This window comes from Netta rufina, assembly GCF_964035555.1.
Source record: "Netta rufina genome assembly, chromosome: 9".
NCBI lineage: Eukaryota > Metazoa > Chordata > Aves > Anseriformes > Anatidae > Netta > Netta rufina.
Genome location: NC_140132.1, coordinates 5,574,438 through 5,601,933, shown reverse-complemented (window position 1 = coordinate 5,601,933; position 27,496 = coordinate 5,574,438). Strand labels below are relative to the sequence as shown.

At 43.8% G+C, this 27,496-nt stretch overlaps 2 protein-coding genes across 2 annotated transcripts in view; one reads left to right on the top strand and one right to left on the bottom strand.

Annotated features, from left to right (window-relative positions):
- Positions 1-7,264, bottom strand: part of FARSB (phenylalanyl-tRNA synthetase subunit beta) — a 36,026-nt gene extending 28,762 nt beyond the window's left edge. Inside the window, exons 1-7 of the mRNA XM_084292356.1 lie at positions 7,190-7,264; positions 6,749-6,804; positions 5,432-5,586; positions 4,782-4,854; positions 4,189-4,304; positions 3,590-3,740; positions 2,286-2,394 (exon numbers count right to left, since the gene is read on the bottom strand). Coding sequence (XP_084148482.1) covers positions 2,286-2,394; positions 3,590-3,740; positions 4,189-4,304; positions 4,782-4,854; positions 5,432-5,586; positions 6,749-6,804; positions 7,190-7,247 — 718 coding nt within the window. The 5' untranslated portion in view covers positions 7,248-7,264. The remainder of the gene's footprint in view (positions 1-2,285; positions 2,395-3,589; positions 3,741-4,188; positions 4,305-4,781; positions 4,855-5,431; positions 5,587-6,748; positions 6,805-7,189) is intronic.
- A 413-nt stretch (positions 7,265-7,677) lies between these two features.
- On the top strand, positions 7,678-27,089 carry MOGAT1 (monoacylglycerol O-acyltransferase 1; the record flags this gene model as incomplete). The annotated part of the gene is made up of 6 exons (XM_084291623.1): positions 7,678-7,771; positions 17,232-17,410; positions 17,847-18,048; positions 20,807-20,981; positions 24,543-24,742; positions 26,935-27,089. 6 exons carry the CDS (start codon positions 7,678-7,680, stop codon positions 27,087-27,089), a joined length of 1,005 nt encoding a protein of 334 aa, XP_084147749.1.
- Between the last annotated feature and the right edge of the window lie 407 nt (positions 27,090-27,496).

The window sequence follows — 27,496 nt, the reverse complement described above, 5'->3', positions numbered from 1 at the left end:
CTATTTTCAAATTATAAATCAAGAAGGGGAAAAACAGCACGCTTCCTATCAGAAAAGGCAGACCAGACTTGCTGACCTGGCTGTCCTTCTACATTGGAAGGTACACAAATCTACAGCCACTCTCTGTATCCAGTTGAAAAAACAAGCTAGCAGAACAGCAGCCATCTGCTGGTGGCAGAGTGGTTCTTCACTTCCAGAGCATCTCCCCTTTCCCGGCTTTGGCAGCACATCTGCCTTTGTAACATGCATGGGAAAGCAGCCTTGGATAGGGAAGATTGAAGTGTTTTTTTAAAAAGTGATTTACACTGATAAACATCCATAGCTGCTTCTGCAAATAACCAGGATCTTGACTGTCATCTGAGATACTCTGGCTTTTGTCTACATTAGTGGCCTAGTGCACAGGATGGGTTCCTTTTAAGCCTGGCTTTGGTTTTTGCCTGTACTTGCTGTTGTGAGGTATGCCCTGCACCACACTGCTGATGCACTCAAAACTTTGTCATTTTGAAGAAGCAAGGTAGACAATGCAGTCAGGGCCATCATCTGAAACGTCTTCCTTGCAAATTGGATTCTAAGACCCCAGTAGTCAAGTCCTTAAAAAAGTGGGGTTCTGTTAGTAAATGGCAAGTTGTGTGAGGAGGCTGAACAGAAATCTGCCTCACACTGCCTGTTAGGCATAGATGTCCAGTGCGTACCTTGAAAGAATTTCATTGCTAGTCACCAAATGGTGTGGACACATGCAGTCCTAGAATTGTTTGAGGTGGTGCCAAATAAAACCTTAGTCCTTCCCACCTTTCCTTGCCCCATTCCCTGGTGCAGATGCACCGCACAGGAGTGAAAGGGAAGCAGACGCTTAGATATACACGGGTGTTCTTGCTCCCTTTGATCCCAAACAAGTCACTCAGCTTCTGTTTTTCTGTTTCCTACCTGGGAAACTAGGTCACAGCTAGACTGACAGACAGTCAGGTACAGCAGCGAGGTGAAGACTGAGGGAGGGATGCTGTACGCCCTTTCCAGGATGCTATGCCGTACCCCTTTAGAGCTGAAATGTACTCAGCTCTTCTGGCCTCACTTTGAAGCCCAAATAACCTTTCATTTAAATACTTGTAGGTAATGGGAAAAAAAAAAAAAGGCAAATATTTACATTTCCTGATCTATCTAAAAAGAACTGTTAACCTGGAAGCTTCTCTCAAATACTCCTCTTTAAAGTACAGACAGTTTTTAAGAAATTTAGCTTAACCTTTCTGATGAAATGTAAACGATGTGCAATGTTTATACACGGAACACACTGAGGCTGGAGTAAGCCTAACGGAGAAGGATCAGATACAGTTGTTCTTAACCAGACTCTGTCACAGAATTTGAGCTGCCCTTTAAGATGATTTAGGTTAGCTGTTTAAGATTTGGATAAAGACTCTCAGGAAAAATACATCCAATGAGATTATCCCTGCAGATTTTATCAGTCACTGTAGGGAAATGGTTACTAATTTTTGACCTATATTAATCTGTAGATGTATAGATATACTGAATTATCTCTGTTAAGGGAGTAGTTTTTGCCACGTCATTAATTGGTTTCAGTAAACATGGCTCTCAAAAATCACCCCAAAGCTTCTTTTGCATTCAGAGGAAACTCATGTTTGGAAACACTGCAAAAAAAAGTTTAGACCAATTTATTTTTTTAACCCATTAAAGACTTCTTGAAGTTACCTGTGATACCAAAAGGATTCACAAGAACTGCTTCACACTGCTGCTAAATACACTGGGCTTAAGATGTAGATAAAGATCCCTGCTATAACCATTTAAAACACTACAAAGCAGACTATTGCAGTTTACCAGTAAACTAATTTTTTTTAGAATTTAGACTTTTTAGAATTATATATTTTTTTTAAACCAGTTTACAAAATAATTTCTTATTTCTTTTAGCTAAATCGTTGATGAATGAACAACATGTCTAGGTATACAAAATGCTTTTCTAACAAAGGTTCCTACCACAAGAAACCTATCCTGAGGTTATATTATAAAAATGTAGAAGGATATGAGAAAATAAGTGCAGAGGTTTGCAGTGGGACCTTTATATTGTCTTGTCTGAGAAAAGAGGAACACTAGAAACCCAAGGAAACAAAAAAATGTGGCCTTGTTTAAACTGAAAGAAATATAGAATTCCATGTGAAGTTGTAAGTGAAACAATTTGAATAGAAGAGAATAAACCATATTGCACATTAACATTTCTGTTAGACACCCTGACTCACAAAACAGCAGCAACAGCACAAACTGGTCATCAGAAATCTTACCATTGATGATTGGTGGCATGGACAGAACAACACCATTGCTGTCATATATGACAGGATAAAGTGGTTTGTTTTCAATCAGGTGTAAATAGTGCCGAAGATGGCTGTCAGTCTGGAGGAATAAAGCATAACCCTAAATTTCACATTAGCTCACTTACGAATTTTCCATTCTACCACAGTCCTCTACTGAGACATTGATGGGAATTTTTAAAGAGGGCAGGATTGGGCTTACATCTGGGTACTTCACTAGCAAAAGCTATTCACTGTCAAAAGCAGGAAAACTTGGAAATCAGAGAGCTTGTTTTTTGTTTTCTTCCAAAATGTTAGATAACTGATTTATTTAAGGATTCTCTCAAACACGCGTAACACATGCTACCCAAACAATGCCCTCGTTCACTGCAGCAGACCTGCTACTGCCAAACCCACAAGCACCCATCCTTAGTTTATCAGAACATTCCTTAGAACTGCTAAAAATGTTCACTATGATGCTTTTAATGATGAATTGCTGAATATTGACATATTTACACTTAAATTTGATTCAAAATTTGCATTTGTTCCAATGACATGGATATATGCTCTACCAAAAATAGTTTTCTTTTAGTCTGATGCCTCATTTTCTAGCTTTTTACCTTTTTTTATCTTCAGTCAGATATCTTTGGGAGTTTTTTTACCTCTGTATGTGTGCTCCAACAGAGTTCTATATTTTAATAATAGTATCATTTTCAAGTACTGATGTTTAAAGTGGCCTTCATAAATACTGTAAAACTAGACCTGTTAAAATCTTTTCCTAATGCTGACCAGGTTTCATCAGGATACTGGGCCAAGATCAGTGCTACATCTGTATAGTATGTAGCTGAGTAAATACTTTAACGTTGACACCACATAAGTTGGCCCAATTAAAATAACATTTAAAAAAATTATTTACATCCACTTTTTTGTCAGCTTTGTACAGTGAATATATTTACAGTAGAGGCACGTATATAAACCTTTTACAGTACTATGAAGAATACCACGAAAAGCAGTCTTTGTGTTGAAAAACTGGGAGGCTAACATTGAATTCACTATTTTAAGAGTTATGTTTAGACATCAAACAACGTGATATATCTTTCATGGGCAACATAATTTAAGTATTACCATGCATTTCTCTTGAGTAACCAAAATGTGGAACGTTCATTGGCTGAAGGTACAGAAGATAGCTGGGTTTTTCTTGTTAGAACAACCCTTAATGCCAGGGGTATACAAGATGCAAATTCTTGGAAACTTAGCTTCCTGCCTTTAGCACATCAGCTCTGAAAAATGACACTTACCCTGTACAGATCCATCATTTGTGGAGCTGTGTACTCCTGCGACTGGTTCAAGGGCTTGAATTTAATTTCAGAAGGTGCTTTAGCCGTATAAGTAAATGGACCAGCAATGGTGTCCAAGTCATGGGTACCTATTGCTACTAATGCTCTTCTCCTAGAGAAAGGAGGCAAATAATGACTTTACTAGTAATAGCTGGAGTTCATTTGAGATCTTGTTATGATGCTCAATATTCCCGTATGTTCATAGATCTTACTGAAAAAGCAGATGGACAATGTTGAGAAGCCTAGAAATTAATTTCAGTCTGCATGCTACTGATGAGATACAAATATTAACAACCCACACAACAGTCAAAGGCAAATCCAATAGGACTACTGCAAAAGGATTTTTCCTCAACTGTTGCAGAAAATGTAGCAGCTATTTATGCCTGTATTGAGAACAGGCAGAAACAGGGAAGGAAATGAGAAGGATCAAGAGAGCTGTTATAAAAGATCTTCCTTAGCACAAATATAAATATAATGCTTCTCCCCAACAGGCCTGTGAAATCTTAATGTGACCTAATCATACACAAACACTATATGCTACTTTACATTTAAGCACTAACCTGCAAATATTTTGGTGTAGCTTTTCTTGGAGGTCAATGAAACTGTCATAGCGTTCTTTGGTAAAAGTTATGTTACGAAGAACTGCAGCTACAGCATGAGGACGGACTTTGGCAGTCTGCAACAGATTATAAATTTCAAGTACGCAATATACAAAACTTAAACTGATGAAGTGTGCCCTTTCCTTCATAAAATCCTCTTTTATAAAGTAGTAATCAAAATGAAAAATCATGAAAATACATTAGAAATCCAAGGAAAAAAAATAACAAAACAACTCCAAGTCTGGTAGAGGCAATGAGGTTTTCAATGTACCCTGTAATAGCCCAGAAGGGAAACGCTATCCAACTACCTGAAACTTTGATTTGACCTGCTACTAGCTACTAAATTCACCCAGAAAAATGTCTGTTCCTCCCCACCCCCCTTCCCTAAAAACAAATCAAACTGAGTAGAAATGTTTAAATTTCTTTAGCTCTTGTTCTGCAAATAAGATTCCCAGTCTCACTGCTGCTATAAAATCGGTCCCAATAATCAATTTCATAGCTATCTTTCTGGTTGAGAAATGTTCAATACACCACAGTGCAGTAAACACTTTTACCTCTTCAGTGATAATCAGCTTCTGACCTTCACCTTTAGCTGGTATTATCTTTTCATACCTAGGGAGATTTATCCTAGAATAAAAATAGAAGCAAGTCTATAGCTGACAAACAGAATATTTGTAAAATGCAGGAAACTTTAGAAATGTGGCAACAACTGTATGTAGAAAACTTTGTTAGCAACTGTTCTGGTTTTAGATGTTGGGATTTGGGCACGTAGATTTTATTTACGCTGCTTAAACATTAAGTTTTCTATTGAATAGTAAACAGATAGCTAAAATAGAAAGGATGGCTTAGTGAAGATAAAGTCATAGCAGAAAAGTGAAATAAATAATTTGTATCAGTACGTATTACAGAGGAGCACAACAAAGTGCCTCTGCAGTCGTTGTTTACAGAGGATGAGTATCAGCTGGAGCAGCAGTTGAAAAAGTTGTAGAACAGATCCAAAATGTAACAAGATTCTGGTCTAGTCTCTCAGAAGTATGTAACAGGCCCTCTCCGGAGGAACAACAGGGACGCATATGGACATCTGACAAATCCAGCTGATCTATGCCTCAGACTGCCCTCTCCAGTCAAGTAGCAATGTTATTGACCAGAAATGGACGCGTATTCAAACAAGTAACAAAACACAAAAATCTCACAACTCTGTTACCTTTCTTTAAAGACCTGCAGTCCTCGGACCAACCCTTCGAGGCAAAGAAGATCATATCGATTGGCAGGAACATCAATTTTATAGAGAACACTGTCAGATGCACCCTCTGCCTTTCCTTCACCCTTTTCTTTACTTATAATGTCTTTCTCAGATGTCTGAAATTAAGCAAAAAAAATGTTTTTAACCTGAAATATCTTGACATTGACAGCACAATGATAGTGAGATAATGTAAAAGGAAAAACTATTAAGTAAAAGTTTAAAAGTATAATTTGGATTTATACAGCAAGTATACATGCCAAGTATCAAAAATAATGTAAAATCAATATCTTTCTCATATGTAAAGATCGTAATGTAACATATCAACAGAAAAAAAAAAACACTCTTAGAATTTGAATTGTTAAAACAGAGATAGAAGCACAAGTCTGCAAGCTAGCAGATCCCAGTAGAGAACTGGGACCTTATTTACAGCTACAGATCAGGAAAGATTGGTGTTATCAATTCTATTCTGAAATACAACATGACATATAGGGTTTAGATGTCTTTCGAAAAACCTAATTAAAAAAGCAGTTAATTTAATTCAAAAAGCAAAACCAGAATGAGTTCTACTGGAACAAGATTTATGTTGATACAAGCAAGAGGGTCAGCAAACTTTCACAAGCACAGAATCTAGTTCAAAACTTGAAATGTGAGTGAGTTACAACTCAGGAAACAGAATGTCCAGGGGAAACATTCTTGTGGTATTGCACACAAAAATGCATACAAAACACAGCCAATAAGATCTTGCAAATATGTTTAATATTTGCCATATTTTCCTTGTGGCCTTATTTATGCTGCTGAATTAAATGAATTATTTGTCAACAGAGATTGCCAACCTTTACAAACTGTAGCACTATGCCACATGGGGGCCTCCTGCCCCCTAAAACAGCAACTTTGGGGTCTCCTTTTCAGATTTAAACCACTTATGTCAATACGCTCTGTTACAGGAGTATTTTATACAAGACCCTAAAGGTCTGCGTTACATACTCTGGACTGTGCTACAAAGATATATGAGAAGGTTTCAGGTGGAAAAGCTCGCTGCAGTACTGCTGAGGGATCGCACAGGATAAAGGAGACACTGAAGTCCTGTCTGCATCACTTTTTCAGCACAGCCCCACGGGCACGGTTCCCTCCAGACCTTGACTCGATGTTTTCTCTGGCGCACGGTGAGGGCCTTGTCCAGCACTACACCGGGGAAGCCGGTGGCAATGTGCAGCGCAGGCTCTTACCGTGTATACCTGCTGTCATTCTGCTCCATCAGGTAACAAAACCAGGACTTACCACGTCATCGAGCTCCAGCCCAAACTCAAAGCAAAGCTCATCAAATTCTTCATCAGCTGGGGGAGGGGGAGGCAGGAAAAAAAAAAAAAAAAAAAAAGAGTGGGTTTTGGTTTACAAGCAGAGCTCGGAACCCTAAAACTAAATTTTGTGGCGTTTATTTTGATAATTTCAGATAATTTTGAAAAGGGGGGGGGGGGTGAAAACCACGTGAAGCAGTTTGTCAGCGCCCGCGCAGCAGTTTCCTTAGGACTCAGCGCGTTCCCTGAGGCGTTACTGCCGCAGTCACTGCGAGGGGCTCCGCGTGTCAGGGCCCAGCCCCGAGTGCCGGCCCGGCCTCTCACACGCGGGGACCCCCGCTCGGGGCCGGGCTCCCCCGTGAGGTGCCGGTGCCGGTGCCGGCCCCGCGCTGCCCCCCGCCCGGTGCCCGGTGCCCGCACTCACTGTAGCTGCGGCCCAGCGCCTGGAAGAGCAGCTCGCGCCGCACGCTGACGGTCGGCATGGCGGCACCCGGCCCGCCCCGCGCCTGCGCGCCCGCTCGCCTCAGCGCTGCCGCCTGCCGGGGCGCCGGGAAGGACGGGGCGGGGGTGTTGGGAATAAAGGGATGAGCTCGCTAATTGCCTCGTCTGCCTGCCTGGGGGGGCGAGGGGAGGTCTGTGTGTGTGTGTGTGTGTGTGGCGGGTTATAAACACCACGCTGGGCGCTGCCACCGTGTGAGGCTGCGAGGGCACCGCGGGGTGGCAGCGGGGCTCGGCTGAGGGGGAGCTGCGGGTGTGGGGCTGTGCCCGGAGCCGTCCCCGGAGCCGTGCCCTGAGCCCAGCCGTGCCCGGAGCCGCCTCCCCGTTCCCGTCCCCGTCCCGGTCCCCGCCCGCCGGAGCCGCGCCCGGGCCGTTGCCGTGAGGGCAGGTGGCGGCGCGGTGCTGGCGCCCGGCATGGCGCTGCGCTTCGCCCCCGTCAGCGTCCCCCTGGAGCGGAGGATCCAGACGGTCGCGGTGCTGCAGTGGATCTTCTCGTTCCTGCTGCTGGGTAACAGCCTGCCTCCCCCGCCATGCCCCAGGAGGAAGGGGACAGGAGGGGGTTTCCTTCTGTTCCCCGAGCCCCGGGCATCGGGCTGCTGCGGGGCTGCTCCTGGGCTCGGGGTCTTCTCCTGGCTGGGGGCTCTGGATGCTTTTCCTCCTCTGGGTCTCCTTCTTCCCATGGAATCCTTTAGAAATACCTTCCTGACATGCTAGTGACAGCACCTCCGCGGGCTGCCCACTGGGTTTCTGAGAGAAATTTTTAATGATCGTCACCATAAAGACTGCTACACCACTAACGCTGCTCACACTGATCCTGTCTAATAACTCCGTGTACCGTAGTTCAATAAACTTTTTGTTTAAATGGGTGGTGAGTTTGAATAAAGGTTGGCAGTGAACTGAGAGCCAGTAGTGCGACCGCTTCTGTAAACTAATGCAAAACGTACTTTAAGAAAGCTTTCCTAACAATTTTTCTTAGTAAACTCGTTCCACTGATTGTTCTTCTGTAGCGAACTTTCCTAATATCTTAACAGGCTCTTATCACTAAACATCTAATCGTAACAGCAAAGCCTACAGGTAGGTGTCGGGAACTTGCTGAAATGAGCTGCTGGAGGAGGGAAGCTGGCCCTCGGTCCCCTGGGACCAGGTCCCCGACCCTACAGGTTGGAGGGAGAGCTGTGTGGGATGCCCTGACCCGAGGGATGCGGTGACCGCCTGCCTGTGCCCTGCTGCCAGCGCTGGAACACCTGACAGAAACCTGTGCTTTAGGGTTACAAGGAGAAAAAGAGTGTGCGTATCTGCCTTGCACAGCTTGGAAATCCATTGTCATTCAGGTGCTGCTCTGATGTGCTTCAGATGACTGTTGGGTTATGTGGCCATACCCAGGTCATTTATTTATGTGGGGGAAGCACGGGGGATATGGAGCACCTTCACTGGCTTATCCCGAGCGTTTGGCTGGTTTATGTTACCTCTAAATTATATGGGATTGGACTATAAACTGTTTATGTTTGTGGCTGCCCTGTAAATAGCCCGTGGTTTTTATTCTCTGTTATTGAGTTAAATCTTGACACATCTCATTATTCCAGTCTAAATAATGCAGTGGATACGAGCGGCAGTGGAAGGAAACAATTTTTATCCTAGCATGTGTGGTGACAATGCTGCCACCTCCTTGAGGAATATGGGAAGTCCCATCTTTCTGTGCTTCCCTGGAGTGGGCAGCAGAGAATCCCCCCTTGCTGCAGTTCGGGGGGAGCAGGCAGCTGTCTGCTGCAGCTGGTGCTGCCTGGGAGGAATAAGTGTCAAGGAAAGTCAGCAAGGAGTGGGTCTCACAGCTGAATACAGTGAGTACACACAACCATGAAAAAATCTGTTGGCAAATGCCCCCACAGAGGACAAATTGATGCTAATAATAATCTGCTTTCATTTATTTTTAGAGCTTTCTGGGGTGACTTTGTCATTTTGTATGTGCATCCTTGCAGTTACAGGTCAGTCAGAATGGTCTGGTTAAAAAATTCCATGTGGATCCAGGAAAAATCAGTCGGTTGGCTTCAGTAACTGTAAGAACTGAAAAAGATGTTGGTTCCTAATGTCATGGATTGCAGTTATGTGTAGATGTCCTTTACCCTTTTGTGTCTGCTGAGCTAACAGACACGGAAAGAGTGTTTGTTTAAGCTCTTGAATTCAAAAGTGACTCTTCGGATCGTGCAGGCGATACCCAGGCACAAGTGAAATACTGTGTGAATTCATGGGGAAGGTCAAGGGGGGTTGGTGGTGTTTGGGTGGGTGTTATCATTATTTTTTCTAATGCAGCTGGAACTAGTTTATACCAAGCAAGACTTTTCTGCAGATTCAGTGATTCTTATATAAAAATCAGTCGGTAACACCAGATGATAACCAGTGATTTGTGTTACAGGTATCATGCAGTGTTTCTGTTTAGAGCAACGAATAAATAGGGTACTAGCTTAGTCCATAAAGTTGTCCATTGAGGATGCGGTGAGGTGCCACAGCTGAATAAAATAGCCTAGTAGGATGAATGATGAAGTAAGAGAACTCTAAAAATTAGTGCCTGGAAAGACAGCAGCTGAAGCAGGTAATGACATCCTTTAAATCTGGTAGGTGGCATGGGAAAACGTGGTTTGTTGTGCAGACTAAGCTGTAAAGGGGGATGTGAGTCTGTTGTAACTTTGAATCCGTGATGTGACTTGGATAGAAGACTCTGGAAATCCAGCATTGTTTTTCTCTTCCTGGCTAAGAGAGGCTTTAAAGTAGCTAAATTTAAAGTAAAAAGTACATTGTGGTGGCGTTTGCACCTTGTTCTCCCTGGCACCTTGGTTGCAATGCTGCATGGTTTTCTTAGAGCATGGAGCTGATGTTTGAGAATGCCCTCCTGCTTGTGTGGCTAAAGGCTTTGCACAGTTTGGCCAAAGTACATGCACGCGATAGCTACCTCAGACGGCAAACCTCAGCTTGCAGTTGCTTATCACCACTTGGAGAAAGCGCTGATCAGTCAGCGAGCAACTGGTTAAGTTCTGCTCCTTCGCACTGCTTACTGGCCTGCGCTACAAACACGGTACTTCTGCTTTAGAGCGTAGGCAGAACAAACCTGCCTCTGCCTCCAGAAAGCCGCATAGATGTACGGAGCATTTCATTAGATACAAAAGGAACCTCCTTAAAATTCAGGGTGTAAGTTCCCATGCTTTCCTGCGCTGTTACTGTAAGCTGCCAACACTTCCCCTCAAGCAGAAAAGACGAGTTTTTATTGTAGCAGTGGGTCTTCTGTTGGTTATCCAGGAGCATGAGTCCAGAGGCAAAAATGACCTCTAAAATACTGTAAGTGATGTCTAGCAGCTAATCTAACAATTTCCTGCACTGTGCTGCCTGAAACTGCCATGTGGAAGTGCAACAGGCTAAAATAGTTTAGGTGAAGTTCCATGAAAGAGAAAAGTGTCTCAAATGGGCTTGTTGCTTTTAAAAGAAAACTGCCAGCCTGGAGTCTGGGAAACTAAAGCTATCAAAACTGAAAAACAAGGAACACTAAAACTGCTGTTTCTTGCTGTGTTAAGCAGAAATCCAAAAAAGCTTCAGACTCGAGCATAATTTCAAGTCATAAGGGTTTCACTGCTGAAACAGCAAGTATGCGAAGTGTTGCAATTTCAGAGTACCTATTTTGGAAAAAAAAGCTGCAAGCTGCGACTTTGATAAATGCATTTTTCTGTCTAATTACTGTCAGTGGATGTTCATCGGCTTGCCTGGGACTGACAGTCCCAGGGCAGGTCTGGCGCCGTGCCGAGCTCCTGCAGCGCCTGATGCTGCACGCTGGTGTCTGCCTGTGCTGTTGTGCAGCCAAACCCCAGGCAGAAGGTCACCTGGAGAAAGGAGACCTGCAAGCCCACAAGTGCTGCTGAGACGACCAGGGGCAAGAGCAGAGGTTGCATCATTCTGATCTTCCACCCCATTCCCAAAAACAACTGTGACGGGCCATGAATGCAACAGGTGTCACTGGCGTTCAGTGTGAGATCTTTGTTTTTAAGCTTGGAAATCCTTTCCTTAAGGTTCCTGCCTGAGCACTTTTCACTAGGGTTAGTAGAACACCTGATGTCCTCCCGCTAGGAACCGGTGCAGGTTTTCTTCCTCTTGCAGAGTAAGCGAGCAGCCCTTTACCCGTGGTACAGACACAAGGTGTGCAGGCGAGCCGTGTGCCTGAGCGCTGCCAGGCTGTGCACGAGGTCACTTTGTTTCGGGAGGTGCTCAGCGCCCGGGCAGCAGCAGGTAGGTCGAGGTGCTCCTTTCATGCAGTGAGATTCGCTTACGGTGCTGCTGTGCAGGTGCTGTACCTTTTGTTGTTCACGCTCTGTGATCTGCATAAATCAAATGGCAATTGGACCGAATAAAGCTATTTTAGAGAGATGGGGGAGAGAGGGTTTTTAACCTTGTCAGCCAAGGGGACTGGGGTCTTGTTCTGAGGTGAGGAGGTGGTCGAGAAGCATGGGACCTCTTTCACGGCTTGTTTTCTCCGTCCAGCAGTGGTGGGGCTGGTCTTGTCCTTACTGGGGATCTAGGAAGTGACTGCTGCATGTGTACCCCTGTGTTTATTTGCAAAATACTTAATAATAGAAAATCAATACAGAACAGAAGCTATACTTTAGTATGCATGAAGCCACAAAATAATATGCTAAAGGCACTGGTGTATATTAATGTGCATCCGGTTTTCTAGTGATTAAACTTCTGTGCATGCAGCAGGTAGGATGAAACACTGAATTTGGCTGGAGACAACTTTGAGTTGTGGGTCCAGCTTCCCCAAAATAACAGAGGTGATGAAACACTTGCCACAGAGTGAGATATTGCTGCTGTAATGATAGGTGACTTCAGTGGTGAGAAAGCAGGTGTGCAGTGGGATGCGCTAAAGCGGGGAAAAAAAAATAAATCCTTTTCCCCAAACATGTCTTGATGTTTTGTTATCTGGTGCTGGTTTGATTTGTCAGCTGTAGCTGGCTAACTAAAGCCACTATCTCATTATTTTATTTTATTTTTTTAAACTTGCAGCACTCGGAGCCCTTCCTGGCACGCTGGCTGATATTGCTGCTTGGTTTCACGCCTCTCTGTGCTCATCTCTCCCTGACGAGCACTGCTGGCCCTCGGGCAGGGATTGGTGTGTGATCCCAGGGCATAACAGGGTACCTGCCGATGCCTGACTGGTATTTCTAGGAACGCTAGCGCTGCTGCCTGCCTCTCAGGGAGGGAATTTAGCCGTGTCTGCGGGGATGTAAGTGCAGAAAAACAGCTGTGCTGTGTCAGGCATGAGGACCACCTACTGTGGCATCCTGTATGTGAGCATAACTAGTACTGAATGCCTGAGGAGGAGTAAAAGACCTAGGAAATGTGTGGACTAACACATTATTTGGCTTGCTGTCTCAGGATATGGTAATCAGTAACTCAGGGATTTGCCATATCCAGGCCGCTCTATCTAACAGTCAGTAGTGCCTAATGCTCCGTATCTCTTGCTTATCAGTATTTATCGCTGCAAGGTCTGCTTCCTTGGGAACGGCAACCAAATTCCCGAGTAAACAAGCCCTCAAACCAGCCTCCAAACCTTGGCATCCGAGGGTTTGTATTTGTTATCGCAGTAGTGTTGAAACACAGCTCACTTGGTAGGAATGCTGAAATATCTTCGTGACTGGGACTGATACCCCGAGAAGGGACGGGTACACATTCAACACACGCTCACCTCCTTACCACCTCAGTCCTGCAGATGGCTACCAAATTCACGTGGATTTCGACAATTTTAGTTTAAATAAGTTCCCCCTTATTTTTGCTGCGGTAATATTTTTTTATCTGGGAGTCTGCCACAGGTAGAAAGAGGCAGCAAGTTCCTGTGCTTCTGGTGGAAACATGCTTGTAGGTGGAATTGTGCAGACTAGTAGCATCTAAACAGGGTGGTATTAGCGTTACATACTCCATATTTTAGGGACTTTGAGGGTAAAAGCTGCAGAGCACTACTCTGTTGTCTTTGCAGACTGCCTCCTGTTAAGTCTTCCTTGGGTGCGACTGTTGGAGTTCATTTGCTGTATGCATTACTTCATTTGAGTTTCTACCCCTTGCTTTACCATCTGTACATAGCTCAGAAAGTATTTCCAGAAGCTAAGGTTGGTGTTTTTTTTGTTTGTTCATTTTTTGTTTTTGTTTTCTCTAATGAAAGAAGCCACTAGCAGGCAGAACTAGTTTGTAATGCCAAAATCAACTTACCACTGTTACCTTGCGAGATACTAGAGAGGAAAAAATGCTCATTAGGGACTAAATCATCACTGTGCAGCTCTCTGCTTTGCCCCCAATGTTCTGTTCCTCAAGCAGCCAGCTCGGAAGCATTGCTGCTGTGAAGAGTAAGGCTGAGGAAAGCTCTGCTCTGCCCTAGGTACGTCCCTGTGCTTGTTAAGGAATATGCCATTTTTCATTTTTCCCCTGCGGCCGTAGAAGCAAGACACAAGATTTTCAGCTTGCTTTTTTCCCCTGGCATGCTTTATGTATTTGTGTGCACGTGCGCTCCAAGCCCAAAGGAGCAGCAATATTACAAATCCCATCTCTACATGTGTATTCACGGGAATGCCAGTGGCATAAAGATGTCCTGCTTATCTCACCCTTTGTGGGATGAGCTTCAAATCAGTCAGCTCTGAAAGCCTCCAACCGATTTAAGCCGTGGCAGCACGATGTGGTTCCAAAAAGCTTTGCTAAGGGCACCCGTGTGCCGTTGTTCCAGCAGGACCTGCAGCGTGGTTCAGACCTGAGCTGTCGAGCAATCCAGAGGTGTGAGCGGCTTGGTTTGGGAAGCAAATGGACTGAAGTCGCTTGTTACTCCACTGCTCTGGGGAGCCTGTAGTGTGGGTTGGATGGAGACCAGCACCCTGGCCACTGAGGATCCGCCTGCACCGGCTGGACGTGGTCTGTGACTGCTCTGAGGGCAATGGGAGGCTTTCTGCCCGTGGGTGAGCTTAGGCTTGGTGCCCAGGTGTTCGAGCATCCTTGGGCAGGACAGCTGCTGGTGCTGCCACCTAACACTGCTGGTATTAATCCAGGTTCAAGAGAAAAAATTACACTGGAAGTGCATCTCAGGAGGATACAAAGCAGTGACAAATTCCAAGTCATTTACCTTCTGCCTAGAGTTTGTTTATAAAATACGTGTAAGGTAAAGCGGCTGCCATTTATCTGCTCAATGCCTTCTCTGAAGGAGAGGACGCTGGTTTTGTGTTTATAGGCACGTTGGTTTTGAGTCACCGGTGCTCAGCTCACCTTGCTATGAGTAAATGCACTGAGATGATGAGGAGGTGCGGTGCAAGGAATTTGCTTTGCATGTCTCAGTGTGAGCGCAGTAATAATTGGGTTTTGTCCTACAGCATGCCGAGCTTCTCCCAGGAGGTGCAGGGAGCACACTGCACTCCTGCCCCTTAGGTGCACCCCGTAACGTTGGCTCTGTCCTTGCTAAAGCAAAGCAGCAAGCGTGCTGATCTCCACGTGTGTTTGCCTGCACAGCACTGAATAGTGCTATCTTGCACTTCTCGCTGCTGATTTAATTAGCTCTCTCAGCAAGGATGCTTTGATCCAAAGCCCCTTTCAGCTGTTTGGCTAGGTAACAGATACTTAAAAGCCATGGGATTCTGCACGGAGCCAAAAGTCTTCTGAAAGGAAGGCTCAGAAATACAAATGCTCACCAGCTCGTGAGAACTTGAAGCTCATTGACTTATGGCAATTACAAAACTTCTCGTGCTTATTCCAACTTAGTGCATGAACCTTGTCATCTTGTCCAGATTATCCTTGCTGCGAATTTCTGTAGTTTCAGGATTCATTTTTTTAAAGAACAGATAATGACTTTTCCTCCAAATGCTCCTGTTCCCTATTTTGAAGTGTTGCCAGCGTGGGGTACCCAGGGAGTCCTCCCTCGGGAGCTGAGGTGAGTGTCCTCCTTCACCCACGTCGCTTGTCCTCTGTTGCAGGTGTTCCCCAGAGCTCACTTGCAGTCTGGGGGAGTTTTCCACATTGACTTTGGAGGTCTGTGGGTCTCAGTGAGCCGTGGTATTCTTCTAGAGCTTTTGCTGAGGTGTTTCTTTGTGTGAGACCAGGTTTGCCTGTTTAAGCAGGAGGCAGTGGGCTTCTGTACTGACCGTACCGAAGCACAGAGTGTCCTTCAGACAGTGGTGTTCGATCCTGTTTTGACTTAGGGTTGTTCCCTTCTTTCCTTTGAGCAAATGCAATTCCGTATTCTGCTGCTTCCTGCCAGAAATGGGCATTTTCATTCATTCCTTTCCTACACAGTCTAACGGGCAGCTTTTCCTGCTTTGTCTGCTGCTCAGCTACCTCACAATGATATCTCCTGGTCTGTGCTGCAGGCACAGCTGGGCTAGGAGCAGGGATAGGCTGGGAGAAGTTCAGAAAAATGTAAGTACACACGTTGGAAGAAATACAGGAGTGTGCATAGTTAGGCTCTGATTCCAGCAGCTCAAAACCTGCTTGAGGGAATCTGCTGAGAGTTTTCAGCTCCCAAAAGTGCTGCTAGAGAAAATCTTTAATGAAGCTGATCTGAACTAGGACAACTGGTTTTTAGTGTTGGTTCATCTGCCTATTTCAAAGTTTTTGTTTCTGCCAAGGTTAACACTGTGTTAGTCAAATTATTGCCTGATGTAATTCTTCCAAGTTTTCACCCCTCTCTCCTCACTGAGGTGCCTGGCCCAACGTGTTTCACCTTTTAGGACATGCCAGGATATTGCCCTCCTGAAAGCCAGTCAAACGTGGGACATACAAAGCAGTTCTTAAAAATCTGCTGTGTAAAATGCCTCAGAATAATGCCTCTGTTCTGCGGCTCTGCCAGTGAGGACTGGGTCCTGTTTTGCTTGCTGTCCTATAAATATAGGATGCCAAAGCCCAGGCTCCCTGGAATTCAGCATCTGGAGCTGTACTCTGATCCATGACCTGATGCGTTCTGCTCACAAGAAGCCAGAGGAAGCAGGCTGGTCGGGTGTGCTGCAGGGCAGGGAGCAGCGTGCACCTAGGCACTGGCTTTACCTCACTGCTTATAGCTGCCTAATTTGCTGCAAGAGTGCAAAATCCTGCAAATCCTACAAAAGTTAATGTCTCCATAGGGAGTCTCCCTGAATTTCAGGTTTGAGCCCCAAAGTAACGCGTTCCGTGTAATAATTTTTTTCCTGTCTTTTTGAACTGTGCATAATGCACTGCCTGCACGTGGGTATTGTAGGAGGATGCTACAGTCCTCATTAACCTGTGTCTGAAAGTAGCAGGGCTTAAAACTGGTACTGTGCTCCCACAGAAATGGTGAGTTTCTGATTGCAGTGACGTGTCCAGACTGAAATGAAACCTTGTGATGTTTTGGTCTTGTCTAGCACATCTTCATCAGTCGCAGAGCACTTTCTGCAGGGAGTAGAAGTACCAGCCCTACTAGATAGGTAGAGAAATTAAGAAGCAGAAAGGGAAAGTGATTGCCCAGCAGCATTCCTATTAGAAAAGAGATCTTGTTGCAGCCCTCTCCTTTCAAACCCCTCCTCCCATCTTCTTCTTCATGGGAGCATCACGTCTTTGTTAGCTCTTGCTGCCTCCTTTTAGTCTGTCCTAGGTAATCCAGATGTTACCTCCCAAATGTCAGTGTTCACCCTCACCACGGGGAGAAGACAGCTGTGCTGGTTCTCGGCTCGTGCTTTTGTTCTATTAAAAAAGCAAGCATCATCTTAGGCTGATTCCCCCAGTTGTGCAGAGTAAGAAGTACAGGCTGAGGTGATGCATCCTTGGAGGTAAATGCCTCAGTAAAACAACATTCACATGAGGTGGAACAAGCCAACTTCAATTTGTGTACGTTTTCAGTAGCATCCCCGGTAACAATGTGAGGGCTGGGAATTCAAGACCTTAAAAAAGACAGTCGTGATTACTGCTAGTTGTGATATCTTTTTTTTTTTTTTACCTCTTTCCTTTTGCAGCACAGTTTTGCTGTGGATTCTTTGTGATCTTGATTTTGGGCAACTTCTGGTTCCTTGCTGTTCTGTACCTCGTGTGGCTCTACCTCGACTGGGAAACGCCGTGCGCTGGGGGCAGACGGTCCCAGTGGGTCAGGAGCTGGACTGTCTGGAAGTACTTCAGGGAATACTTCCCCATTCAAGTGAGTAAAAGGTTTCTCACTGAACTGTAAACATTTGAACAGAGACGGTTTGAATAGCCGTGAACAAGGACTAATGTCTAGGACTCATCTGTGGTGTGATTATAATGGTTACACCATTTAAGATCTTTTTAAAACATGGGAAACCTGAGATTTAGCATCAGAAATGGGCAGGGGAGGGGGAACAGGGGCTGGATTTCTGCTTGGACTGTTGGGACACAAGACAGTGCCTCAGCACAGTAAATGCTTCAGAGATAATTTTTGGAGATTTATCTATTTAAACTTCATTCAGCGCTAAAACAGACCAGTAAAGTGCTTGGAAGAAATAAATGAATTGTCATTGGTTCTGTATCCTGTCGACCTGCAATTTCCACGTGTTGTGTTTGAGAACCCCTGTGAAATGAATATTAAAACGTCCTCCACCATCTCTCTTTTTCAGCTTATAAAAACTTCCGATTTGAATCCCAATCACAACTACTTACTTGGCTTTCACCCTCATGGGGTCCTGGTAGCTGGAGCCTTTGGAAACTTTTGCACGGGCCCAAGTTTCAAAAATTTATTTCCTGGGCTTACTCCGTATCTGCATATTATGCCCATCTGGTTTGGCTGCCCCTTCTTCAGAGAATACATAATGAGTGCTGGTAGGTAAAATCAGAGTGTCTCAGCTGTTCTCCACATTGTAGCTTCTGCTTCAAATGTAAGGTCTTCTCCTGTACCCACAAGCTGTACCTAGAAGTTATTTCACTTCAAATGATCAGCGCTGAATTTAGAGTGCTGGCACTAACTGTTATGCGATGAACTGTTGTTGCAAAGTAATTTTGAAAGGTTTTATTAATTTTGCTAAACTGTATCATGTATCAATATTTATAATCAATCCTACTGGAAGTCTGAGTTGCTCTGTTGCATCGTATGTGGCATATGCAATGCAGGTGGGTCGGGTGCAAGGAAGAGCTTTACAGCAGGAACAGCTCACAGTAGTTGTTCTTCTTGCAAGACTGCTCAGAGAATAAGGTCTATTAATAGTTTGATTTTGTTGGGTGTTAATGATGGTTATTAAATCTGAAATGTTATGGTCAAACACCGTATTTCTACCCTTTACAACACCATCTGAGTTAAACAGATAAGGTCAAGTAATTGCTGGTCATTAGAGTATTACTGCAAAATTTTGCCTAATACTTCTAGATGTGGCAAGAAGGGGAGCAAGGGGAGCAGGAACAGGAGCTAAGGAGCCTGTGGCTGAACTGATTTCATCTGCTGACTTTCCCTGGCCCCACAGCGAAGGGGAACGGAGCCTCCAGCACCTGTTGTATATAAAAGGGTCATGTTTGTCATTGGTACTGCAGTAATAAAAGATACAAATAATAAGTAATAGAGTTTGGGGAATAGAAAAATATAAACGAATCAGGACTAGTGTTCCTCTACAGTGGTTTAATACAGGAGTTATTTTACTTAAATTCATTAAACTACAGCATTTGAGTAAGTACGGTCTGCAGGACAAGGGTAGGTTTGGGACACAGATCTAGCTTTCAGTCCTCCCTGCAACATGGACAGTGTGATTTCAGACAAACTATTTATCTGCTCCCTGCGTGGAAGCATGCCAAGGGTGCCCGGATTGATACCGGAATTGCAAATCCACGTGCACTTCAGCATACCAGAAGCGCCTTTCAGTGCAGATGTTGTTGTCAGAGTTTTTCTGAGGCTTGCAAGGTTAAGGGATTAGTAATGTTGCAAGATGACAAATTTGAACATTGCCTAGCCTGGAGGTCAGTTTACCTCTTTTTGCATCTTGACCTGTAGAAAAAAGCATTTATGTGCTAAGAAATAACTGCAGTAAAAATCATGCTAAAGAATAGTCAGCATCTGAGCTTGTTTTTCACCAGCGTGCAGCTGATAAACCAGTGTTTTATAATTTGACTCATAACCTGTATTATACCAAAGGGGATCTTTTGCTCCCTGTGTCTGAAGTCTGCCAGTTGTCCTTGGGAAGAGCAGTCACAGCATTACCCAAGCTGCTGTGCAAGGGAGAGTGGGGAGCCGTCCCCTGCCTCCACTTCAGCAAGGAGAGGAGTTGGTCCCGGGAAAGGACAGTGCCTCTCGCTTTCTCTTCCAGGGAAAATGCATGCTGAGTGGTGAACGAGCATCACTCACAGGATTCGTGTCCTGGGTCAGCTGCCTTCTTCAGAGCAGCAGTGACTGTCAAGGAGTATATGGCAAATGGAAATAGCTTTTTACTGAGTTCTCTGAACTTGCCCCGAGATCCAGCTACTTCTCTTGGTGGCCAGCTCTCAAAACCAGATCACAGTCATTGTCTTTGTTGTGACATGTTCATAATCTGTTTTGTAATGTCTGCAATAGGAAAAAAGGAGGTGAATCCTTCCCTCAGCATCCAGAAGGGCACAGTTTGATACCAGCCCTGTAAAAACAACAACACAAAAACAAACCCAAAACACTACAACAACAACAAAACAACCAACAACCAACCAACCAAAAAACACACAAAATGAAAAACAAACAAACAAACCCACAACAACCTAGATTTGATTTCTAGATTGTCATTTAGAATATATTAATTCAGCACAATATAACTAAACATGGCTTCTGGGTGAGTGGTACCAGTGTGAGCCTTTTAAATAGGACTTAGGCACGAAGTTGCTCTGGAGGGGTCGGCTGTTCCTGTTAGGAAGGACGCTTCTCAGAATAGCAAGCTCAGAGCAAGGTCTGAGTCGATGCTACAGACTCCTACATCAGTGTGCCTCTGATTAGAAGTAGTAGCATTGGCAGGAGCACCAGGAAGCTATTCTAGCCTAAAGAGATTAGCCTAAATAAATGTGAGTGACAGGTCCTGGTTACTAGAGAATAAGCTGATGCAGCCACTGGGAATCGTGCAGCGGGGCCTTTCCTGCCTCTTCGGACACTGCTGTGTCCATGGCCTGAGGCAGAGCTGCTGCTTGTAGCTTTGAGAAGAAGGGGTACAGCTTGGCACTGTAGGTCCTCATTTGAGTTAACAAGTCCTTTAGTCATTCCCTTAAACCCTCTGTGCTTTATGGCTTTTGCCTCTGCTTCAGCACAACCTGCTGCGGTTGAGCTGTGCTGTTCTCAGACATAGAAGCAGAGGCGGAGTTGAGCAGCCAGCCAGCCGAGACAAAGCTGGCTCTTCCTAAAGATCTCAAACTTCTGTGGTAGGCAAGCAGCATTTTAGCTCATTGGTGTGAAATTAAAGGGCTTAACTAAGACCTAATCTGTCGCATAGTGAGGGTGTTGAACCCAAATCTTTCAACTCAGTTGTGCTGTAACTGTTTAGAAACATCATTTAGACATCATTTAAAAATATTTTATATATTCCACTGTACTTGTAAGTGAAGCATCTGTGAGTGACTCTCAGAATGTTTGCTCCTAAAGGGATGGTTTCAGCCTCCAAGGAGAGCGTCTCATACGTGCTGAATAATGAAGGAGGTGGCCACGCGTCCATCATTGTCATCGGAGGAGCCGAGGAATCCCTGAATGCACATCCTGGAAGTTTGACTTTGAACGTCCTCAACAGGAAAGGCTTTATTAAAATGGCCTTGAAACATGGGTAGGTTTCCCATCTGGCCTGTCCCAGTAAGCACGCTTTGAATACAGAGTCTTAAATATAGTACAAATTATGTGTAGTACACTCAGAATTAGAATTTGAAAGAGCTATTTGTGTATGAACGTGCAGATATCTGATGTAAGAGCTAGTCTGTACACCTCGATCCAATCTGGGTGTCGAAAAGTCCTTTTTGTCTTTCATAATTTATGAGCAGTAGGTGGAGTTATTAGCATATCTTGGTGATCTGTTTTAGTTGTTCTATATTGCAGTAGCAAAAAGTGAGAATTGTGAAACAATATTAGTAAACCTTGGCTTTTATTGCTGACCGATGCAGACGTTGTTTTCTCTTATGTAAATTGGAGTTATAATAAGACAGAATTTTCTTACCACTCTAAGCCAAAAAAATTTAGAAAGCTAGACCCTGTTTTATTAAATCGCTGTAAAATGTATTCCAGGAAGATTTCTTTTCACCTTTATTCTGAAGACTTTTTTGATTTTGAAGATTGTTGTTTACAAAAGTATGTTTTGGGGAAATTTGTAATGAATCTCAAGAAAAACTAGCTTACTTCTTACTATCCAACATCTATCAGTATGTAACTAAGCAGAGAGAGCATTAATATCTTTTGAATGCTTTATACAGCGTGAGCTGTTGTTTATGCTGAACTACTGGAAGTATTCGAACCAATGACTTATTCCCGCTAAGCTGTCTGTTAAGCTCCCAGGATTATACATCGACATGCAAAACGATAAGAAAACAATATTAATCCTAGACAGATCTGTAACATTTTTTAAACTACTAATTAGAAGAAAAAAGGTGGGCTCTGAGAAGAGTTCTGCTTTCACAAAGGATGCTAAGGTAAATTTCTTCTAGAAACTGTCATGTGTCAGAATATTCCAAGAAGGTTTTTTCTATATATGTCACTAGGATTTTCAGAAAAGAGCTGTACCCTGGTAAAGTAACATTTTAGCGGAATTTGTACCCAGAAACATCACTAGTGTATTTAAACTGGGACTTTGATCAAAGACGCACAAAGGTACTAATCTCTGTTCAATTGCTACTAAATTCATGAGTAGTTTTTATTTATTACCATAATGTTTGGAGGATTATTTAAGTCCTTTTTTTTTTTTTTTTTTTTTTTTTTTTTTTTTTTTGAACATGTCTGATCTGTCAGTTCACAAAGGCTGGTATCTATCTCTCATCTAAACTGATTTGGATTGAGAAACTAGGTACTCCTGTGCCATTCAAGGCCTTGATTTCAAGAGCATCCCCAACACATGACAACACTCTCAGGGCACTTACAAAACACAATAATGAACACTTTGTTCTGTGTTAAGTTCAGTACTTCAAGTCATGGTTCTCCTCTTAAAGAAAGGCCTAGTGTCTGGAAATAATGCCCTACCTGACTGACTGACCTACACCTCACACATGATCATCCTAACCACTAGACTACGAGTTATTCTGGGTCTGAGCACCTTCTAGACAAACAGCCTCTGTGTGAACTGTAGGACACCTGACTTCATTTCTGTATCTCTGTTCTGGTTTTGGACTGTATGATGATAGGACATGATGAGACTCCAGCAGCTACAGCTCCTGCAGCACTGTAGGCAGACCTGAGATCCTGTGCCAAAGGCATCCAGTAGATGCTTCTGCTTTTATCATTTGTTTCTAACAGCTAACAAAATCTGAAATGAACTTCCAACTTGTGGAAATGAAAGGGCAAGGGAGGTCTGCAGCGTGAGGAGGGTGAAAAGAACACATGCTGCAAGTGTCTACGTATCTTTCTGGTGCTTGTGATCCACAGCATCAAATACCAGGAGAAGAAAGGGCAGTGCATAGACCAGGAGTCCTGTGCTCCCTGGCCCTGGCTTTTACACTGCCATTACAGAAAAGTTCTCATTCCTCATCTGGGAGCTCATCAAATTTGCTCTTAAGTATGAAAGCTGAAGTCCTCTGCACTTCTGGAAGACATTTTGGTCCAAGGTAATACAGATATCTGATATGAAGTGAAGAAATTCTAAAGATATGAAAGAAGTGATGAATCAGCTAACTTATCCTTAGTTTCACAATCAGAAGTTACTTATTTCTCTGTCACAACCTCCTACATAGTGTCTTGCAAAAGTCTTTACCATCCAGATTAGAAGAAATCTCACAGTCTTGGGGTGCTATTGCACCACCAGATTTTCCTGTTTGTCTTAACGTAGTAGTAAAAAAATGGAGTATTTACACAGCACATTATGTACCAGGCTTTCCAATATTTTCTTTACAGGTGGCTGGGTGATATGTTGTATGAGAAACCACCCCCTGAGCAGACACCATTCAGGGTCGTGAGTGGGAATGACAGCATTTGGGAATCTTCACGCTTGAGAAACTATAGAAGCAGTTGTTTTGTCCATACAGGAGAGTTTTGGTTGTCCACAGTACTTTCCAGACAGCTCTGTCCTAAATGTATCCTCCTCAGGCATTCAGAGCTTTGTGATCACTCATCTCAACAATATTATGGCAATGCTACTATTTTACAGTGTTTTCTGAAAGATAGTGTAAGCTGAATGGAATGAATGAAACTAAGGCTTCAGTAAAGCAAATAAAACCTCTCATTATCCTTCAGAGACTGCTTGGGATTGCTCTGGTAGGGTTTTCTGTTGTTGTTGTTGCTTTGTTTTTGTTTTTAAGCTTAAACTGTGTAGAATACTGTTTGATCAAGCTCAGAATTCATCTAAAACATACTGCAGTTGAGGCTTTAAATATAGTGATGCTTTTGCCTGTTGGAGGTGACTGCACTGATTCCATCTGCCTAAGTTGTTTGTTTGTCCAGGAGCTAGTCAGTGCCCTTCCTCCCAGCCAGTTCATGAACGGAATGAAAATTCATTAGGCTGTGAAGGAGCCAGAATGAGTTAATATAATTTCTGTGAGTATGATTTGACCCCTGATAAAAATAGATCAAGGCTAGTTTTCGAAGAAGTCTGGAGGAAGTAGGATTTCAGTGGGAGTTGGACAGTGGGGGAGTTTGGCATTGTACTCGTGTTTGTATGGATGTCTGTTTTTTATCATGCTTTTTGTGCTGAAATCAAGTGCCTGCATTACTCTAGTCAAAAGGCAGAGGAAGGCTAAGATCTGTTTCTGACACCACCCAGCTGGGAGCATTATAAGGTTAGCAATGAGGCTTCTTTCCTTGCCAAAGGAGAGAATACAGTGAAACAAGGGTGGACTTGCTGAAATAGTGGTGGATTTGATCATAATTATGATGCATACAATTATTCATTTGTTATTATTATGAATGATCATAAAAGGTTGTAATGGGTAGCAAACAGCTAAATACTGTCCAAATACTCAATGCTACTTGTTGTGAATGACATTTATTTATTTTTTTGAAACAAACCCAAAAACCCTACACAGCCAAAAAGCAGCTCCCTATCAAAAGAACTGAATACCTGCTACTGATACATACTAGAGCTGCTGAAGATTTCTGTGCTGGTTATTGGGAAAGTTTCCACACTGCTGATGTGAACCACAGTGCAAATGCTGGCTGGTGTGGGATCCTCACTGTTCATTGTGTTGCTTTACAGGGCTCATTTGGTCCCAGTGTTTTCCTTTGGCGAAAATGAGCTATTCAAGCAAGTTGCAAACCCCAAAGGTTCATGGCTCAGAAACGTACAGGAGAAACTGCAAAAGATAATGGGCTTTGCTTTACCATTGTTTCATGCTAGAGGAGTATTTCAATACAGTTTTGGCTTAATACCTTTCAGGCAACCTATTCACACTGTTGGTAAGTTCCTTTTGCCTTTTCTAATGCTTTTGCAAATATTTAAAAATGCATAGATGTTCTCCTAATATCTGTATAAATTTATAAATCTAAGAAATATCTGGCTACTGTGCAGCTAAAACAAGTACGTGAGGTTTAAAATAAACCTTTGCATATATATATATATTTTTATTTTATTTTATTTTTAATTCCTCTCCTCCCCCATGTCAAAGGAGGAAATCCTTTCTCCCTTTTCCCTTTCTGTCCCAGAACAAATAGTATTGTTCATTCATAGTTATTCCCAGGCTTATAGCTGCAGCAGTCCTCAAGGAAACCAAAGGAGTTGTCCAGCCCATACCAGAGGGCTGACACAGCTCTGCAGCCAGTGCTGTGGATTCTGGGTGCCACACTTATTTTGTAAGATGCCCAGCATCTTCATTTCTTAGCCCTGCAGTGAAGCAGCGGTGGGATGTTCCTGGTATTGCACAGCCACTGCAGCTGCACTCCAGGGCAAGGCTGCTGGAAGGAGCTGGTGTTGTTCTGAGCTGATGCTCACTGGGACTGGCAGGGACGGAGGCCTTCAGCTCCCTGTGGTGTTTCCTTCCGCCTCCACCCCCCCTTTTTTTTTTTTTCCTTGCTATGGAAAGATCTATGTTTAATTAAGAACACGCATGCCACGTTGACAGGCAGTTTGGAAGAGATTTTTCTTGCAACAGAACTTGTACGATCTCGTGAAATCCTTTACCTTTGGTGTCTCTGTTTCCTCATGTTTGAAAACTATTTATTACCATCTCCCTGCATTCGTGGGGGGAGTTGTGGTATGGCTCAAAGCAGGCTTGAAAGCGTTAGCTCGCCTACCGAAAGTTGCAGAGTTGTACTGACCTCCACCCAAGCCGGTTAGCTGTGTTCTTGTGGCCAGGTATCTGAGTATCCTCCTCCTGGAGCAGACACTAGCTCAGAAGCTGTTGTCCCTAAAGCAAAGAAAGACAATTCAGTAAAAGCAAGGTCCCTGAAGTCCCTGAAGTGTGCATGTTTAGGGCTTCACAAGTGAAGTAACTTTGCTTTTCCTGTGAATTATTACTGCTTTTCAGAAACAGAATCAGCTCTAGAGTATTGATTTGAGCATTTTGCTTAAAGCCGAATCCGAGGAAGATCTGTGTAATTTCTAATTCCACAAGAAATTCTCTGCTCCCGGAACAGACTTCTGCAGAAAGGCTTGGGGCGTGGTTTGATGTTTCCAGTCAGGCTCCAAGATCTTCTGCGTCTGACGTGCAGTGATTCCCCCCCCATCAAAGTCCTGCTCCAGCCAGGGCCGGGATCACACCCGTGTAGGCCCTGAGAGCTCTTGGCAGCTGAGCCTGCCGCAGGAGTATGCAGAGTGGCTCTGGCTGCACTTTCCTTCCCGTTAATCAACACCACCCAATTTGAAGTGGCAATATGTGTTGAAAGGGATTTTCAGGTGCTTTTGAAAAAGCTCCTGGAGAGTGCTTTTAACTCTCTGTTTTTCTAGAAGGAAGTTAGAAGATTTAAAGATTACTTCCTCTGCAATCTTTGTCAAGTCTATTATGCTCTCAGTGCCTCCATTTACTTCAGTGAAAGAAGAGCAGCGGTCAAAAATTGTAGTGAGTGAACAACGTGAGATTGTGGGAAGTCTCTGTCAGCAAATTGGAGTTTTTTCAACTAAAGCATTTTGTGGAGGAGGCTGCCCTCTGGACTTGTGTGGGCTTACCTCATGTTCCCTCCAGACCTGACTCCAGGTGAAGAAGCGTGATAGCAGGCTTCGCACAGTGTCTCATGTGTGGGCAATGTTCAGGTTGGAAGGATATTTGTGAGCAACTTACGGTTCAGAGACACCTCACAGGGTTTGGGGGTTTCACGTGCTACCTCTCCCTAAGCTGAGGTAGCAGATGAAATTTCTGGCGCAGGTGCAGTGATGCCCATTTTGTATAAATTGGGGAATATCTCCATTTCCCTCAGTGTTCACGTGTTTGCGAGCTTGTAGGCTTCACTCTTTTATCTGAATTTGAACAACAGAGAGGGAAAAAACAGACCCAGGGCCTAGGTTTGTGAGAGGCAGGATGAGGCCTGAGAGCAAGAGAGCTGTGCTGTGACTCTGCCAGCTTGCTGGGAGCTGGGCAGAGCCATCAAAGGGAGAGTAGTTTTACTCAGAAAGAGATGTCAACGAAGCTAATCCTGCTGTTGTGTTTGACTTCCAGTGGGAAGCCCCATCCCTGTAAAACGGAACTTGAATCCCACCACTGAAGAGATTGAACAGCTACATGCGGTATATCTACAGGAGCTACGAAAATTGTTTGAAGAACACAAAGGAAATTATGGGATCCCTGAGCATAAAACTCTTATCTTTGAGTAGTAAACCACAATCCGTCATTCTAAATCTCATGGAAAAAACTACTGTATGCTGAAAGAGTTCTTTCTTGCAATCTGTGTTTTGCAATCTGTAATTATCCTTGTGTAAGGAATAATTTTAGGAAGGGATTATTAAATAGTTTATTGATCTTTATTTTATGAAAACAAAAAAAAGCATCCTAAGGGTGCAAGCCGTGAAGCCAGTGCTGTTTTGAGTTGTCCTTTTCGGTTCATCTGTACTAGAAATGCCAGTGAGAGACTCGACACTGATGTTCTTACTACCATGGTACTTCACCATAGCTTGAGCAGAGGAAATTGCCCCAGCATGAGAGCAAGAGCAGGAAAAGCGTATATACCACAGAGGTCTGTCATTAGACATTGGGACTGTAACCAACATGTATCAAACACAAG